At 34.8% G+C, this 18,091-nt stretch overlaps 1 protein-coding gene across 1 annotated transcript; it reads left to right on the top strand.

Annotated features, from left to right (window-relative positions):
• Nucleotides 1-443: 443 nt before the first annotated feature.
• LOC137926322 (uncharacterized) lies at nucleotides 444-15,467 on the top strand. Its single transcript, XM_068769924.1, has 5 exons — nucleotides 444-660; nucleotides 11,201-11,282; nucleotides 12,210-12,386; nucleotides 12,953-13,067; nucleotides 14,659-15,467. Exons 2-5 carry the CDS (start codon nucleotides 11,210-11,212, stop codon nucleotides 14,780-14,782), a joined length of 489 nt encoding a protein of 162 aa, XP_068626025.1. The 5' UTR covers nucleotides 444-660; nucleotides 11,201-11,209; the 3' UTR covers nucleotides 14,783-15,467.
• Nucleotides 15,468-18,091: the final 2,624 nt, after the last annotated feature.

Here is an 18,091-nt window from a genome sequence, read left to right as displayed (position 1 = left end):
ATAAACAATTATTACTGACACTTGACAGATGATGGAATATTGACAAAAAGTAAGAAAGAACTGCCATCCTCTCTTTCGATATCTCAGGAATTATTCGATCAATTTTAGCACCATTGTAAGCTTTTGTATACCGATATATTTTATCAATACATTGGTAGTTTTAAATTATTATTAGTATACAAATTTAATTAAATAATTTGATTTATTATTTAAAAAAAACAGTTATCGGTAAATAAAGTTACTTTCGTACTAATGTTAATTAATTATATTAACCATTTGCATTTAATAATTAATAATTTACTAATATTTATTGCAATAAAGAAAATTGGATTTTATTGGAAAGTTTACCATTGTTCACGGAAAAATAAAGCTTATGTTACTGGCAGCATTAGAGGAAAAGCTTCGAGCTCGAGGAGCTTTCAGTCGATATCTTCACTGTAATACTTCTGCACCCTATCGTTATTTGATCAAGGCACTGATTTAAATTAGATTCATAATTTTATACATTTGTATAACGTACTGCGATTAGATTGTAGAGTTTGTTTCATGCATTTAAACATTGTATTTCTTTCAATACATTGGCAATGATTAAGTTTCGATTACTTTTTGTAAAGTGTATTGATTGCTGTTAGTGAAGTGTTGATAACTTATAACGAACAGGTACGTAAGAACTAATGTTGTACGTAATAAGTTGAGCTATAAATTCATATTACAAGCTTATGTATATCTGTAATAATAATTCTGGAGTTGAATTAAATTTTACGATTGATTTAGTTTGACAAAAACAAAAAATGCAAAGTATTGCTGAACAATTCATATCGCAATGAACGCGTATTTTAGATTTTGTTATCAATGGAGAGAATTAAAAATTACTGTCAATTTTGTTAGTTTCTTAGTATGAACATCGTTATTTATTAACAGATTTAACATACATTGAAATTTTATATAATATTATTTGATAATACTTTTTATCATTATCATTCGAGCCGTAGGAATAAGATGGCCAATAAGATGGGTATGAAGCTGTCTGCATCCATCGTCTTTCTATGAAGTCGTCCTTAAGTATCTGTGGGTGGACGTCCTGTGCTACGCTTGCCGGTCTTCACTGCAGAATTTTAAGGACTCATAAGCCATCGGTTTTGTGGTCTTTGTGGAAAAACTGCCACTTCAACTTGCCTGTCCACCAGACCTCATTTTGGACCAGATCTTGTAGAGCAATCTCGAGCATAACCCGCTCCATAGATCCTCGAGTCTATAAGCTTACGGATGAATGAAGCCCGAAGTAAAATACCAAATACTTTTAAACACAAAATATTTAAAATGCATGCAGGCTACTTGGTTACAGGTATTAAATCATTAAAAGGATGAATGTATAGCACATTTTATGTGAATTAATCTTTAGTACACCGTATCATATAGTGTAAAAAGCACTTTTGAAATTTGGTTACTACGCATTTTACTTTTTTATTATTTACTTTCAGAATTTATACTACTAGAAGTCTAGTATAATCAGTTTTTCATATTCCAATAGAAAAAATAAAACAATGTGATATATTTTAGAGTGATCACTATAAGAAACAGTGTAAAAATTTTAAAGCTTTATGCTGTCAAATGAGATATACCTTTACCGCTTTAAATCTTTTACTCCTACAATTAAATATCCTGTATGTACTGAGATTGTGTCGACTATGGGTACTCTATCGACATAGTCGTTCTAAAACCAATCGACCTCGACGGAATTGAGATAGGTTCATCTAGAGTGATCGGAGGTAGCTAAAATCCGATCTTTCTAGATACAAGCACTGCTGAAGTCTCCGCCGTTACTTGTCCCAGCGCTTTCCGAAGTGTTATATTAGCCAGGTAATAGTAAAAGACAAAGCCGAGTTTCGGCTCTCTTGAATGAATTGAAATGTTAAACGAGTATTATCTACGAGTGGATGCCCAGGCCGAGGTATCCTGATGGGGGACCTTGAGCCTAATCACCCTATTAATCGCCCGCCTAAGCGATCGAATAGCTTGGCAGTCTTTTAATTCTAAAAAATTGTAGTATGTGGCTCGAGCCATGGCTACCCAGGGAGTCCAAGCTTCGCTTTTAAACAGAGATTTTTTTAACGGTCCCCGCTATTTGCGGCCTCTCGTACCCCTGAGTTATTTATGGGCTAGAGACTTTTATTTCTTTTTAATAAATTTTATCACTTATATTTTAATTTTTGCGCTCTTCGTCTATGCGTCTTAAGATCTTTCATTCTACATTTCATCTGTCTTGCTCTTTCATTCCATTTTCCCTCTTTTCCGATGCCTTTTATCCATCACGTCTTTCTTTCTTACATTCGTTTTATTTTATTTACGTTTTTATTAGATTGTTGACTTTTATTTCTTTTTATTACGTTTACCACAATTTTTCTACATAGCCTAAGAAACTCTGGTCGCATCCCATCATTCTCGATAAGCGAGGCACCCAAACAGAGGTATTAGGCCAAGGGCCTACACCCTTGCATCTGTGGAAGCTACAATTGTCACTAGATCAGCAGTGTATGCCAGGTAAAAAAATTCACTATAAAGTTCACTAAATAGTCGAAGTATTTTCCCCAAGGCAACCTTGAATCGAAGTGCTAAAAGTGACATATTCTCAAATATGTTATGTCAAAGGGTGTACAGTATTTTTCAATGACAATAAAGAGCGGCACAATGAATTTAATTAAAATATTAATCGAACCATCTGCTTTAGGTTTATGACATCAGATGAATGTTTTAGCAAACAAAGAGCTCAGTCAGAACACGCCTTCCATACTATAGTTACATCTGGTCTAATACGTGTTATTAAAGATTTTTTTTACTATAACCACATGCATAGGCCAATATTAGATGGATTGACATAGTCGAGATCATGGAAGTGCCTTGCAGTGGGTGTTTAACGGCTGACATGATAATGATGATGATGATTTTGGTGATTATTCTTGGCAATATTATTATCACAACGATAGAGTATTTATGTCTAAATAGGCCAAAAATAGATGGCTCTATGGTAGAGTTACCTTGTTCTCCAAAACAATAAAAACCAATAGCATGTTCTATTTTCAATTCTCAGAATGTTAACCGAACGCGTAAGATTTAAAATGGTACGTTTCAAAATAGAATTTACGATCTCATTATATATACTTTTTTTATTACATATTCGATTGTTGATCGAAATCAAAAAGTTTTAGTGATATACAGAATTTAGTTATGGGTTTAAAAGTTTTGAAGGTGTGCATTTACAGTTCATCAGCTTCTTCTTTCTACTTGGATTTTATCTCTGTTATATAGAGATCAAGCGCGGAACGAGATAGGCCACATGCTGCGAAGGGACCTTGATCACATACCGAGGCAAGCCCTAGAATGGAATCCTCAAGGAAAGCGTAGACGTGGCCGCCCAAAGCAAACTTGGCGGCGGACGATCACTGCAGAAGTGAAGGCAGTTTGAATGACGTGGAGCGAAGTAAAGCGCGAGGCTCAAGACTGCTCGGGATGGTTACATACTGTGGGTGCTCTCTGCCCTATCTTGGGGACATAGGAATAAATGATGACGATGATAATATAGGGTTCTATTCTTTCCGCCATATGTCATATTCTTCTCCTAATTTGAAAAAAAAAATTTTTTTTTCATTCAATTCTTACATTTTTTTCACACCGAGTACCTCTCACATTCGGTGTTTACGATTGTTAGAGAATCGGGAATAAAAAATTTTTTGTTACTAGGTTTATTGACAAATTATTTACTGTATAGGCTATACTACAAATAGTACAAGACAAATATATTGTACTACAAAATACTGCAGTGAGAAGTAGTCTCTGTTAGCCTTTTATAATCCGACAAAGTGATAGTGACACGGGCAACTTGTTCCACTAGGAACAAGTTGCCCAATACACAATACACAAAGTACAATATATTTGTCTTGTACTATTTGTACTACAATGACAAGTAGTGATGTATACTTCTACATGTCTTTGGACATGTAAGTACAGGGTGATATATTATAGGTTAGTTTTAAAACATTTACACCTATTTCCAATCAATCTGTATAAAGTGTTTACTTCCGAAAACATTTTTTCCATTGGAACGCGACAATACAAAGTCTGCAGTGACATCAATCTTTTTTACTGTGTTATCATAACGTAAATATTTCTGAATGATTTTAGGATATAGGTGTACCTATATCCTATTGATTGTCAGCAAATGAGCTATACATTCACTCCTATAAAGCTTTTATACTTATAAGCAACCAACCTGTATTTAATATTTTAACTGTGTAGTTTGTGGATTACGATAGTGTGTGATAATATTTAGTTTATAAGTATTATGTATTTTAAGTAATGTGTAATATGTTTGTAGGTCCATTACTAGCATCTTGTTACATGATGACCACAGTTGCTTGGTAGAAGTCGTCGTTTGCGTTTATACTTTTTTTTTACTCTGACTTCTTTTTATACTCTGTGTCTGTACATCATCACACTCATAATCATGACTGCTGATAGACTCCCAATGCAATGCATGGGCCTCCCAAAAGATAGAAACGATGATTATGTCGTCGGTCTACTTTGTGGGTGGCCTGCCACTGCCGTGTCATCAGCTCGTGGTCCAAAGACAGTCGGTTCCTAGAGCGATTTGCTCCGCCCACTTCAGATATGCATTTTGTGGAGCTAAGTTGGTTACCTTGGGTATTGGTTAAAATAGCGTATATATTGTAAGGGTATCGGTGTGCCAAAAATAAATAAATTATATCCGGCTGTTTTCTAGAAACCGTTTTTAGAGCAAACATTTCAGTGCCAAACAGAAACGAGACTCTGTTTTGGTTTGAGTGCATAAAAAGTGTAACTGTTGCATTTATGAGATGTACGAAGTGTATAGACAGCAACCCCATGAGCTTGTCCCATCAGGCCAAACCACGCTCGATACAGCGACAGAAGCAATACACACCGCCGAAGATCGGCGCAGATGGTGTAACATAGTACGCCACAAACTTTACAAAAGTAACGATCTTCAGTAGTGAGGGATGCGATAAAAGGAAGCATGGAGCGTCTGCTGAAGGAAGCTCGGCGACCTCCCAATCGACCTTCCTCGGCAGACCAAGAGCTTTGCTTCCTTAAAAGAAGGCTAGGCGCCCTCTTTTTTTTATGGCCCCCGCTATTGGGGGCCTCTCGTACCCCTTTCTTAGGTGGGACAGGGTCTTTATTGGCAATTTAATTTTTTTCACATAATTTTGTATTTTCATTCTCTACTTTCATTCTTCACATAATCTTTCATTCTATTTTTGCTCTGTGTCCTATCATTCCTCCCTCATTACTTGTTACATTTTATCTTTTTTCTTTCATTTACATTTTTATCACAATTTATTTGAGTTACATTATATCACCTTTTTTCTTATTGTCTATTTAAATTTTTATCTTTTTGTATAACTTTTTTAATTATTTTCTTGCAGCATGAGAGGAATTCTTCCCTAGTTTCCTTTCGGCCTATCAGGGAGGCTATTGTCTCCTCCCTGATTTTAACGCCAGACCGGCACTCGAATTCGAGCCGGAGTCCCCCGAATGCTGGACACTGGGCAACAAGGTGGATCACGGTCTGGTCCACGCCCGGTTCACAGAAGCACGAGGGGTCCTTCTTGAGCTTGAACCTGTGGAGGTACTCAGAGAACCCCCCGTGCCCCGTGAAGAGCTGGGCCGAGACCGCGTCCCTAGATACTGCGGAGCACGCGGTAGGCTGAAATGGCGTCCGGGAAAAATGTCCTCGTTACTGAAGCCGTCGTTCCATCCATATACCTCCTGTTCCATTCGTCGAGCGACTCCAATCTCAGTTGTCGCTTGACGAATGAAATGGGGCATCTCTCATATTCAGGTCTTCTCTTACTCTTCAGGGCCGCGTCCTTGGCTAACTGGTCCGCCTTCTCATTTCCCTCCGTCCCCGCGTGCGCTTTCACCCAATATAATCTTACATCCTTCCCTTTTTCTCTCACTTTCATAACATTTTCTTTCACTCTGAACGCTAAAGGATGGAGGGTGTCTGATCTTGCGACAGTTTCGAGGGCGGACCGCGAGTCGCTCATTATGGCGTATGACTGCGCGGACCCGCTGGCCGCGTACCCCGTTGCTTCCGCTAGAGCCAGCAGCTCTGCCTGGTATACAGTGCAGAAGAACTTGAGTTTCTTTGTATGCAACTCTGCGGCGTCCCGCATGACGGAGATCGCCCACCTTGTCCTCTATGCGGCTGCCGTCGGTATAAATTACCAGATCGGCAGCCGCGGTGGCAAGTCGGACTTCCTCCGCACTTTCCCCCAGACAGGAGAACTCCACACCAACTCGCCCAACTGCCTGCGGACCAGCAGCTTCCTAGCCGCCGGCGCCCATGCACTCGCTGCATACAAAATGATCGGCTCCAGTACCACCAGATACATCATTCTGATCACCTCTGAGTTCAGACCCCAAGATACCTTTGCAGCCCTGCACAACTGACGATAGGGGCCCTGAGCCTTCTTGCTCACGTTCTTCACATGTGTGTTGAACGTGAGCCTATCGTCAACTGTGAGGCCTAGTATCCGGACTTCCCCAGTCAGGCCAAGCGGCTCACCCCTCATGTTCAGTAATGGGTATTCGTACTTCAGCTTCTTGGTTAGCACCATCACCTTTGTTTTGTGTGGTGCAAATCTCAGCTTGTTTTTGACTCCCCGTTCATGAACATGGGCGAGAACAGCGTTGGCCCGACTCGAGATGTCCTGAGCCTTCTGCCCCGAGAAGACCAGCACGATGTCATCTGCGAACGCCTGGCAGCGTGTCCCGGTCTTTACCACCTCCTCCAGGAGAGGGTTGATGAGGAGGGTCCAGAAGGTTGGGCCGCCTACGGATCCCTGCTAGGCGCCCTCTGCGCCTTGTCGCCTCGAATTCGCGGAATTTGCAAATGCTATTTGGAACAGCAGCAGTCCGGAAAATAAAATAAGGAAGAGGATGAATGTACATCTTTTAAAATTATACATGCATCATTTGTTCAAAATAGAATATTAACCTCTTGAATAATTGGAAAATTGGCGTTAATAGAGTAACTATCGAATTTCTTGCCAGGTAAAAAATTGTATATTTGAAGTAAAGTCTATTCGAAAAAATTAATATTTGTTTTATTTGTCATGTATCATAAAAAAATCGTAAACTTAAATATTACGTGTTAATTTTAACACATAAAAGTGGATTGCACACTAGTGATTTATGCATCAAAAACATGGCTTTAGCCCATGACGGATTTATTTTCGTAAAATTTCGTTAGATTAATAACCTTATCGCGTAAAGAATAGAGGCTAAAATTGTTTGAAATGTATACGGATAGATAAACAGGAATATGTTGAAAACGCGGCCATCTTGTTTACATTTCCGTTTGAATTCGCGCCAAAATTAATGCTTACCAGATTATACAAACGTCAAATTCCTGCTTTATGAATAGACATCAGAGCAATTGATCTTTTTTTCGTATATTTCATAAGTTTTAAAATAGATATGTGTTTACTATTTTTTTAAGCTTTAGTAATGACTCTCTTACGCGATAAATCTTTCTAGAGAATAACAGCGCGGTATTTTTGCCTCTGAGCAATATGCATGCAAAGCTGTTACATAATTTAGTAATATTAATTTATTTATAGTATTAATAACTAAGTTATTTGCAGCAAAGGTCCTCAGACTATTGTTCTCATAGAAAACTTCAATTATTTTGTTGGTTCTGGTGAAACCCCTGCTACATTACTATCATATTCCTAAACTCTTCAAAAATATAAAGATTAATTCTAACTATAGAAATTTGCGTTAGGGCCTAGTTTATACTTTAAATAAATAGTTTCTTTAAAAAAAAAAAACTATAAATATGGCGCTTTGCAAATCTCACTACGTTTTTTGGAAAATGGACAATGTAACCTATTACGAGTTAGTCGCTTAGCTCATTGAAAATATTATCTGCCTACATTGAATATCAAAAAGAGGTAAATCTTTACGGATCTCCCCTTACGAATGAACCCCCTAACCTGACCTATCGATCTCTCTTGGACCCTTGGAGATCCTCTTGGACCACTTTAGAAGCTTTTGATTTGCTTATTTTTGAGTGCGTAAGAATGCTGTAAGAGTCCAATTTGATGTAAAGTATAAACAAATTGAGCTCCTGATGAACGCAGAACAGTTAGCTATGAGGCCGCAGGGTTCTGGAGCGGAGACCACTAACCGGCAAACGAAGCCTAGGTCGTTCACACACAAGGTGGACATTTACATTGACCTCACAACCTTGTTAAGGTTTTGTGAGGTCAATGTAAGCTACTGCAACTACAGGTTTTATTTGAAATCAATGAGGGGGGGGGGTCAAAGTTTAGTAGTAGACGTCTTACGCCAGAAATGATAATGTAATTTTTTTATCTCTGTTGAAGAAAAAAAAACTTACAAGGTATTCTAGCTATGATATTGCTCTGGAGCTAATTTCTTATAAATCTAGTACCTACATATAAAATATGTATATATATATATATATATATATATGTATATATATAGGTACTTGGTTTAAGATGGCAGAGCGTCGAATGCGCATAGAAATGGAATGTTTGAATTTCTCAAGATTATCCAAAACCGTCTTGTAGTAGTGACGATATTTATCCAACACATATATCTTTAAAACGTATATTTCGATAATCGAAATACCTCACTAAATTTAGCCTTTCCTGAACTAGGTTCCGCACATATTTTTGATCAACATAGGACAGTCTTGGTTTCATATTTTAATTTATTTAAAATTATCCTATGATATTTTAAATTCTTATGAATAAAACAAAAATTAAGTGAACAATAGCTAATAAAAATTAGTGTAGTTCTATTTATTAGTAAAGGCAATGTTCAATTAATATTTTACGATCAAATTTTTACACTTGAAATAATTCCTGGTTGCTAAATTTGTCACCTAACCATTTCTTAATAATTTGTAATGATTTAAATAGCAAAGTAGCGTATTATCTATAATTTTGTGTATTAAACAGGAGTTAGTCTAGTGCATGGATGCATAGATCGCGGCCCGCCGGTCGAATACTGGTGGCCAGCCAACAGGAAAAATAATACTCTTGTACATTCCAAAAATATTGAATTCTATTCCAGAATAAAACCAAAAAAAAAATATGTCCGAAAAATACCTATACTTCTGGCGGCCGGCCCGCCATCAGTTCATGATTTGCCCGAGTGGCTCCTAATCTTAATAAGTCTGTGCAACCATGGTCTAGAGGGTACCCAACAAACTGTTTTAATACCATTGAATAGTATTCTATGTATTTATTGGCACTGCTTTACCTGACTGTAAGAGGTATAATTTACCGCTGTATATTGTTAAATTTTGAACAGTGTCAAGCAGGAAATATTTCCTTTTGTACGCATTACAAATAGATCTCCCCCAGGAGACTTCCATTAGGATCGGTTGGAACTGGTTAATATCTAGCAGTGGACATTTTATCGCTTATGATGATGACGATACAACACAAAAGGACCGTCCTATTTAGTAATTTCTTTTCATTTCCCATTCTCTCTGGAAAATCTTAATATGTTTTTGATCAAAATCCCGTTTAAATATGCACAAAAGCTGCAATAATATTTCCTTATTTTATAGTAGTGTTATTTATTTATTAAAAAACTATTATTAGCAATGATAGATGTAAAAAAATTCTAATCTGTCAAAATATTTAAAGGCTGAGATGCGTACCAAAGAATCTTTGCAATTATTTACAAATGAGATTCAGGAATATGAAATGTTGAATGGAAAATCTCAGCATTGTAAGATAGGAAAAGAAAATCGCATGAATAAAATATCAATCGGTAATTGTTGTCGGGAGTCTATCGCGAGTTGTGTGTGTAGTGATTCGAATAATGCAGCACGTAGAAGATTCTGGAATGTCAGTCACTTTAGGCGGTTTGTTGCTTTTCCGTACCATTTCCTTAGTCCTTTATTTATATGTCCATTAAGGTATAAATATTTTAAATAAGAAGTTTCTATTTGTTGGAGAGAATTGTGGTCAAAATTGTCATTTGTTAAACCTGAAAATTGTTTCATTAACACTGTTATCCTCGGGCTTGCTATAATAAAATAATTGAATATTGAAGAGGCACATCATTAGATACTTATGATATATGTAATTTAATTATGACTTCTACTCATTAAATTACATTACAGCGCGAACATATGCTTTATTTTTAGTTATTAAGTACATGAAATTATTTTTGTATAATGTGTATTTGTGTATATTAATTTATTATTAAACCGTCCTATAAATGTAATACGGAATAATGGTCACCCTACACAAATATAAACTTGAAATGCATTTTATCTACTGCTCTAGATATTAATATAAATTCACACTCATTAAAATTATATACCGGGGAGCATTTTTAAGTAAATTTCTTTACGATATACAGCTAGATGTATTTTAATAATTTAACTGTGCCTTAATCAATTTTAGGTAGAGAATAATGTTTATATTTTGTATTATAATTTATTCGTTAAACATAGCCAACTATAAATATGTTAAATTTTGGACATTCTTTAACACTAAGCTGGATTTTGTTTTTTGAAATCTGTTTAAAATATTTTTTTTTTAATTAGTAGGTATGAACTCCACTATAAAGTATAGTATATATGTCCAATTAATTAAAAAACAATTTTCTTAAATAAATTGCCGCTTGGACCCAGATAAAATGAAAAATAAATGGAAACTGTAGAATTCCCGAGGATATGCCGATGACGTCTTCTAGATATATTTTATTTCCATCGTTTTTCTTCTTAAAGTGCGACATTCTTTTAGAAATCGAACAGGTGCTCTTTTAAAACTACTGACGTAATTTTTCTGTGAATCTTAGCCTGTAGGATACATTGCAATAGCTTGTATTTTGAGTTTTCCATCATGTGGCCCAAATATAGTAGTAAGAAACCAATATTTAGTCACTTCCGCACATGCAGTGGTAGTCGTGCAACAAAGTGCACCGCCCGCCAGCCCGCTGATAAACGCGTATGCGGCAAACTGCAAGGAATAAGCCTCTTATTCCTTGCAAGGAATAAGCCTCTTATTTCTTGCAGTAGGTGTTTTAAATCTGAAAGCAAAAAGTAGAAGGAACATATGTAGAACAGCATAAATTGTTTTATAATGTTTTAATTTCTATTTTGTTCCAGAACCGGAATATGGATGTGATGCTATACCAAAGACAGTGCGTTTTCTTCGCGTTAGTTTTCCTGACGTCCTGGTTCACAGCAGGTGAGTCTTCAGTTACAAAGAAGTAAATTATCCTGGTAAGTAACTTAAAAATATCCTGTTGTGCATATAAATATATAAATAGATTTACCATACGAAAATTTCGCTGTTTGATTTACGGTTTCAGATGAGTCGGGAGAGTCTTTGGTTAGATATAGCTTTTGATAAAGCTTCATCTCGTGCCACTATTTACAACTGGTTTAAGGAGTTCAAACATGGTTGCACTAATGACAATATTGCTCTATATAATGTCCTTCAATAGCGACTACTATTTATTACAACTACCACCGCTAAATCAATCAACACGTGTTTTACCCCTCCACGAGGCATCTTCAGGAGCAATGTTACACCGATTAGTGCCAAACATAGAGTTCCTCTGTGTTGTTGTGTAATTCGCATTGTTTGCCGCATGCGCATTTATCAGCGGGCTGACGGGCGGTGCACTTTATTGCACGACTACTATTGCATTGGCCGAAATAGCTGTATATCGGTCCTTTTCTTACTTAGGATGGACTTCCGCAAAATAACGCCTCAATCTATTAGATGGATAAAAAGATAACGAAGCTTTCTGCTATACGGATAACTCATATTTTCACTGAATCTCAAAAATATAGTCGCTTTGAAAAAGATCAACAACTGGCCCATTTCTCGTCATGGTTTTATACGATGCATGGATTATGAAACGATTATTTTGAAAAAAAATATATAAATAATAGAATTTTTTTTCGTATTAAATTTAAACGGCGAACACGAGCTGGTTGAGTAGAGGGAAGAGCACCTTCTTAGTGGACCGACGACATATGGATGTAGGCAGCTCAAGACTAGTCACGGTGGTGATCTTTGAGGGAGGCCTAAGCCAAGCAGTGGGCGTCGGTGTGATACGATGATGATGATGATAATGATGATGACCTTTTTTTGTTTAACTCGCAGTGCAGAGCATCGACTGCTTCAAATGCGTGTCTTTCAACGGCCGGTTCTCGGCGTGCGACGACCCGTTCCACAATAACCATTCGCTGCAGATGTTGGAGTCGCCGTGCATGGGCGGCCGCAAGGGCAGGGACGGCCTGTTCCCCGCCACCTCCTGCATCAAGATCGCCGGGGTCTTCGGTCAGCGCATTTTACGCCTTACCACTATTTTTGTATATAAGAGATTTTTCAATTTGTACTTTGTTTTTCAAATCAAAATAAAATATATAATTTGTATAAAATTCATTTCATATTTGTTTTCGAAAGGTTAGTTCGGTAAATGAAATCAAATTTAAAAATACTGAAATATTTTTTAAAATTCAGTTTTTATTTATCCTTTCATTATATTTTTTTCTTTTTGTGTTCCTTTTTTCTTTCCGAAGCAAGTACGATCCAAGTCAATTTGATGTTTTTATTTCTTATTCTTTATTATACTGTTCTTATTACGAGTATATATGTACAATAAACACGCGGCATTTATACCTCTAGTGTTTCCATATTATGGTTGTCTGAAAGAAATTGCCTCGTGTGATAACACCACCCATTATATCTTTTCTTTACTATTATACATTATGTGTATATTTTCCAGCGTGTACAATAAAGGGCATTAAAAATAAAATAAATTTGTAAGGTTGTCTGTGGTTTTTAATATGTCTAAATACGTTTGAGTTAGAGATGTTATAAGAAAAATATTGTGTCTGTTGCAGATGACACGGGAGAGACCATTACGGTGCGAGGTTGCGGCCTGGACTCTGGCACGGCCACCACCGACACGGAGATCATTCGCATGTCCCACTGCGGGCGCTTTTATTACAACGACCGGTACGTTAAGCCTCCCGTTCATATAGACCGGCTAAAAGTATAAAAACTTTAACAGAGCATAACGTAGTACATTACATCAAAAAAGGTTTTATATATATTTAAAATATTTCTCTGTATAAAATGATCATTGTGAAATATATTTATTTTATTAATTATTAATATATTTAATGGAATCAGGCGTTACCTTGCGGACGTCCACCCTAAGTAAGAAAAGGACCAATATTTAGCAACTTCCGCACATGCAGTGGTAGTCGTGCAACAAAGTGCACCGTGTTTGGCACTAATCGGTGTAACATAACTCCTGAAGATGCCCCGTGGAGGGGTGAAACACGTGTTGAGTGATTTGACGGTGGCAGTTGTGTAATTCGCATTGTTTGCCGCATACGCATTTATCAGCGGGCTGGCGGGCGGTGCAATTTGTTGCACGACTACCACTGCATGTGCGGAAGTGGCTAAATATTGGTTCTTTTCTTACTTATTAATATATTTTTATTGGAATTGCCAATAACTTCTGGCTGTATAAAGTCTGCGGGGACAACTAATTTTAGTATGTAGTAATCCGAACTTTGAAATCTCTTTTTTCTTAGAACATTATCCTTACGTTATTACTTCTAGAACTATTGACTTCTGGATAGGTTGAAACATACAATTGTTAGCAAATGTGCTATACATTCATGCCTTTAAAGCTTTTAATGGTATATCCAATCATATCATAAAAAGAGCATTCGTGTATGAATTAGATATGGGCAAAATGTATCCTTGACAAGAAAATAGTCATTTATATCTTTTCAATCTTGGGTTATATATCACTATTTTATATCTTTAACTCATTTAGCTCAGTACGGCTTAGTGAGAGAATAAGGCAGGTAAAATTAAAAATATATTCTTTATATCTTCCTTTAGCTCAGACTTAGAACTCAGTAAGACGGAATAAAACGCCCGCGCGCGTGATGTTGTCAAAATCTGTAGTTTACATTTTTCATACAAACGCAAATAGTGTTCTAATTTTATTAGGATAGAGAACTTCTCTATTTATAAAAATGTTTCCATACTCTAACACAGTGATTCCCAAAGTGGTCTACATCGACCCCTAGGGGTCTATGACAACCTGCAAAAGGTCTAGGCCAGTGAAAAAAAATTGGGGGTCCATGAAATGAAAAGAGGGGTCCACAGACTGGACATCATTAGCCGAGGAGATTTAAGATTAACCCTTACAAAATTGACGCCAAATGTTGATAACTTATTATTAAAGCATCAGGTTCATCCTTCTCACTAAAAATATTGACTTATTGCTTATGTTAATTTATTTATAGTTTATTTTATGTTTACTTAATGTTACGTATATTTTATATAACAGATACAACATTTTATTTTGAGTAGTTTTAATTTAAATTTAATTAATAAATGTATAAATTAACATGTGTTTTTACTTTAAGTTTTTAACACTAAACTTCACTACAGTTAGAAATTTACAGGAAATCAATATCAGGTAAGTAGGGGGTCTATCCAACACGGAAAAACATGGCAAGGGGTCTACGACACAAAAAAGTTTGGGGAACTCTGCTCTAACAGAACTTTTTTCCTCTATCAGGTACGTCCACGGCTGCTTGCAGAGCTGTAACGATGCAGATGCCTGTAACTCCTCCGAAAGAACATCGCCGCATCTCACATTAGCACCATTTCTGCTCATATGTTCCATTTTAGCACTAAGCTAACAGAGCTCTATGTTAGATAAAGATCTTTATTGTGTAATTATTTATTTTAAAACAAATTTTTAGGATGGTGTACGCGGCCGAACATGGCCTCTCCCGAGCGAGTGCTTATAAAGTTTATTTTTAAATCACATGCCAAAGGCGGCAATGACTTGAAGTATTTATACATTCTTGCACAAAAAGTATTATGTTTTCAAATTTAATTTATTTGCGTTTTTAATAATTAACAAAATAATATTTTATAATGAATATTTTTTTAAAATGACACGTATTTAAACCGATAACTAGAATTTATATTTAACTTCATTTTACAGGTTATTTTTTTTTTGTAAAACAATTTCAGTGGAATAAGTTTTGACGTAAAAGATATATAACATTCAAGAATGTTACGTTATTAATCAAAATGGTGACTAAATAAGTATTGAATTCTCTTTAATTTTAGTTAAAAAATACTCTACCTAATAAAACATTTGTATAATATACAGGTGGAATAAAAATGGGAGTTACCTCAAATATACCTGTCACGTTAAAATCGTAATACACAAAAATTTATGCGAATTATTTAAATTTTCAAAAATAGAAATAATCGAATTTCATTTTGGCGCGCCAATCCGACATTATTTTTTATTATCCCTTGTCGGTACATCATAATAAAATACAGTATTTTAAAAACACTTACAAAATAATAATTATTATTTCAACACGTATAATTGAGAAATTTTTGTTTTAGTTATATGCAATAATTTTAAAAGCATTTAAAAATTATATATCATCATTTTAAGAAAAAAATATTTCTAACAATATTTAAAAAAAAAAAAAACTTTTTTAATGAAATTTTAGTGTATTTAGCACATACCTTGAATAATGACTTAAAGTGCTTTAAAAATTTAATACAAAATACAATTCATTGAAAAATTAAAAGGCCTATTATTGATGGTTGTATTTATTAATGTAATAATTATTTTACAAAGATCGAATGCTTGGATGAATAAACTGAAATTAACTTTGCTACGATGTTATGGAAGAGGCTTCAATTGATTACGAGATATGTAACTTTATTTTAATTAAAACTGTTGTTCACGTATCATCAAAAAGAAAAACATAGAAAATAATACATAAAGTACAGTGAGTAGTCTTTTCACTCAGGACAATGTCTTGACAACCATAGTGTGGAAATAGAAGAACATGTAGCGTGTAGTCCAACTGTACATTATAGACTACTGTAGTGTACTAAATGTAAAATCTTTAATAGTTTTTCCAGTCAACTTGTTTAAAATAATCAGTCCTAAAAATGTCTTTTCCGTTGGAATGCGACAGGTAAATAAGTTTTAGCAGTAAAAAGTCTGGAAGAACAGATAGCAAACAATAATTAATTTTGTATTTTCTGATTTTCCACTATGTCATAATTGTTTTTATTTAAGAAACTTAATTTTCGGATAGGGTCAACTGTACGTTGATTGTAAACGAGCTATATATTCACCCCTTTAGCTTTTACACCTATATATAACTAAACACCCTGTATATGGATAGTATAACATTGTTAGTAGAAATCTAAGTTGAAGCTTTGGCAACAGTCCTTTTCGCCAACATGCATATCGTTATTTCAACATAATAAAAATCGTCAATAGATGTAAGTGATTTGTATTATATATCAAACGTATCGCAACATATTTATCTCCATATCAAATTGTTTAATGTTGTTTATCTGGCAATTTATTGCTGATTTGTACACTGTTCTTTTATTAAGCTGTGTAAAAATGTGAGTGGGCAAATAAAGAAACACTGTAATAATTCAATTGTTTTATTTTACAAAGAACAAGATAAATACATCACTGTCAAACCACTATCATGTATGTGCCAAAATTTTAATTTTCGAAATAGTATTTATGAAATAGAATTTTAGAAGTAAGAATTTTAACGTAGTTTCAATAATAAATATATATATATATATATATATATATCAGAAAAGTTAACTCATGGTGTATTGCTTCCGAGTAACATAGCCACTGATTTGCACGAAAATTTAACTACATTATACCTTCCACTATTTAAATCGTACAAGATTCTGAGGAAAGAAAATAAATAATACAAAATATTGAGTATAGATTCACTCATTATGTAATTTATTACATGTCTGCTTTACACATTGTTCTCAGAAACTATATACACATTGGAAAAACGAATTTTTCACACCTAAGACTAGACCTAATGGGATTAGTTTATTTTTCTATGGACTAGTATCTCAAACTATAGAGAAAGCTTGTACTTTGATATATGTACAATGTTCAGAACGCTCTTATAGTTAAATTGACAAAAAATTTCAAAGGCCGTTTGTATGCCAAGGGTAATAAACACTAAACAACTTCATAGAAGACAGCAAACATTGGAAATAACATATTTGCACCAAGCTAATTATAATTCATTGTAATTAAGTTATTTTATAATTTTGTATTAAAATAGTATCGAGTTCCGCATAGTGTCGTTTGTCTGTTCCTGTTACGCCTGGGACATTGATCATTTGAACAGGTAGTAGACTTGTCATTAAAGGAGTGTAATCCATCCAAAGAATTCTTTAATTATAAAAATACACAATTTTATGCCATATTTTCGTGTCCGTTTACCCCACTATAGCTCGGTTGCTACTTTCTATTTCTGAAACTATATATCCATTTGCACTTCTAATATTCTTTAGTTTGTTTTTGGTTCATAACAAAGTTTTTCCATAATTATTTTTTACCTCCGAAAAGGAGAAAAGTTAAACGTATAATTTGAAGAAGACACTATACGGGGTATTGTAAGCGCATTATATGAGTATGCGTGTACTACCACTTTTCTCATAACGCGGAACATATCATCTGTATTATAAGAAGGATTACTAGAGTTATAATAGTCAAAATGTAAAAAAATGTGCCTGTGTATATATATAACTTGGTTTGACAACTTTGATATTTAATTATAATTACTATAATAAAAAATAATACAATGCTTTACATCAGCAAAAGGTGCTTCCGTTAACTGTTAATCAATAAAATCTCCAAATTATATTTAATTCTCCGGATTTTTTTTAAAATCGTGAATGGAATGATTATTGGAACCACGTGTTTTACATGTTTTCTTTCTTCGAAACAGTTTAACCCAACAAATACTTATTATAAACGTGAGCAAAGTTTGACGACAATGATCGCGTTTATTCACAACTATTCATAACTAACATTTACGCCCGGCTAATTGAAAAATACACCGAAAAATATGTTACCAGAGATAAATATTAAAATATAAGCAATTTCAAAAATCATTAGTACTATTATGCTT

This window comes from Battus philenor, unplaced genomic scaffold (assembly GCF_028537555.1).
Source record: "Battus philenor isolate CCGP_79_NKW_IND1 unplaced genomic scaffold, ilBatPhil1.0.hap1 SCAF_29, whole genome shotgun sequence".
Classification (NCBI taxonomy): Eukaryota; Metazoa; Arthropoda; class Insecta; order Lepidoptera; family Papilionidae; genus Battus; species Battus philenor.
Note: the sequence above shows the minus strand (reverse complement) of the source record. Positions and strands in the feature narration are given on the sequence as shown.

Coding starts and splice junctions, on each gene's coding strand:
- LOC137926322 (XM_068769924.1), top strand. CDS start 11,210: ATGGATGTGATGCTATACCAAAGACAGTGCGTTTTCTTCGCGTTAGTT. Junction 11,283..12,209: donor GACGTCCTGGTTCACAGCAG/GTGAGTCTTCAG, acceptor TTTAACTCGCAG/TGCAGAGCATCGACTGCTTC. Junction 12,387..12,952: donor CAAGATCGCCGGGGTCTTCG/GTCAGCGCATTT, acceptor TGTCTGTTGCAG/ATGACACGGGAGAGACCATT.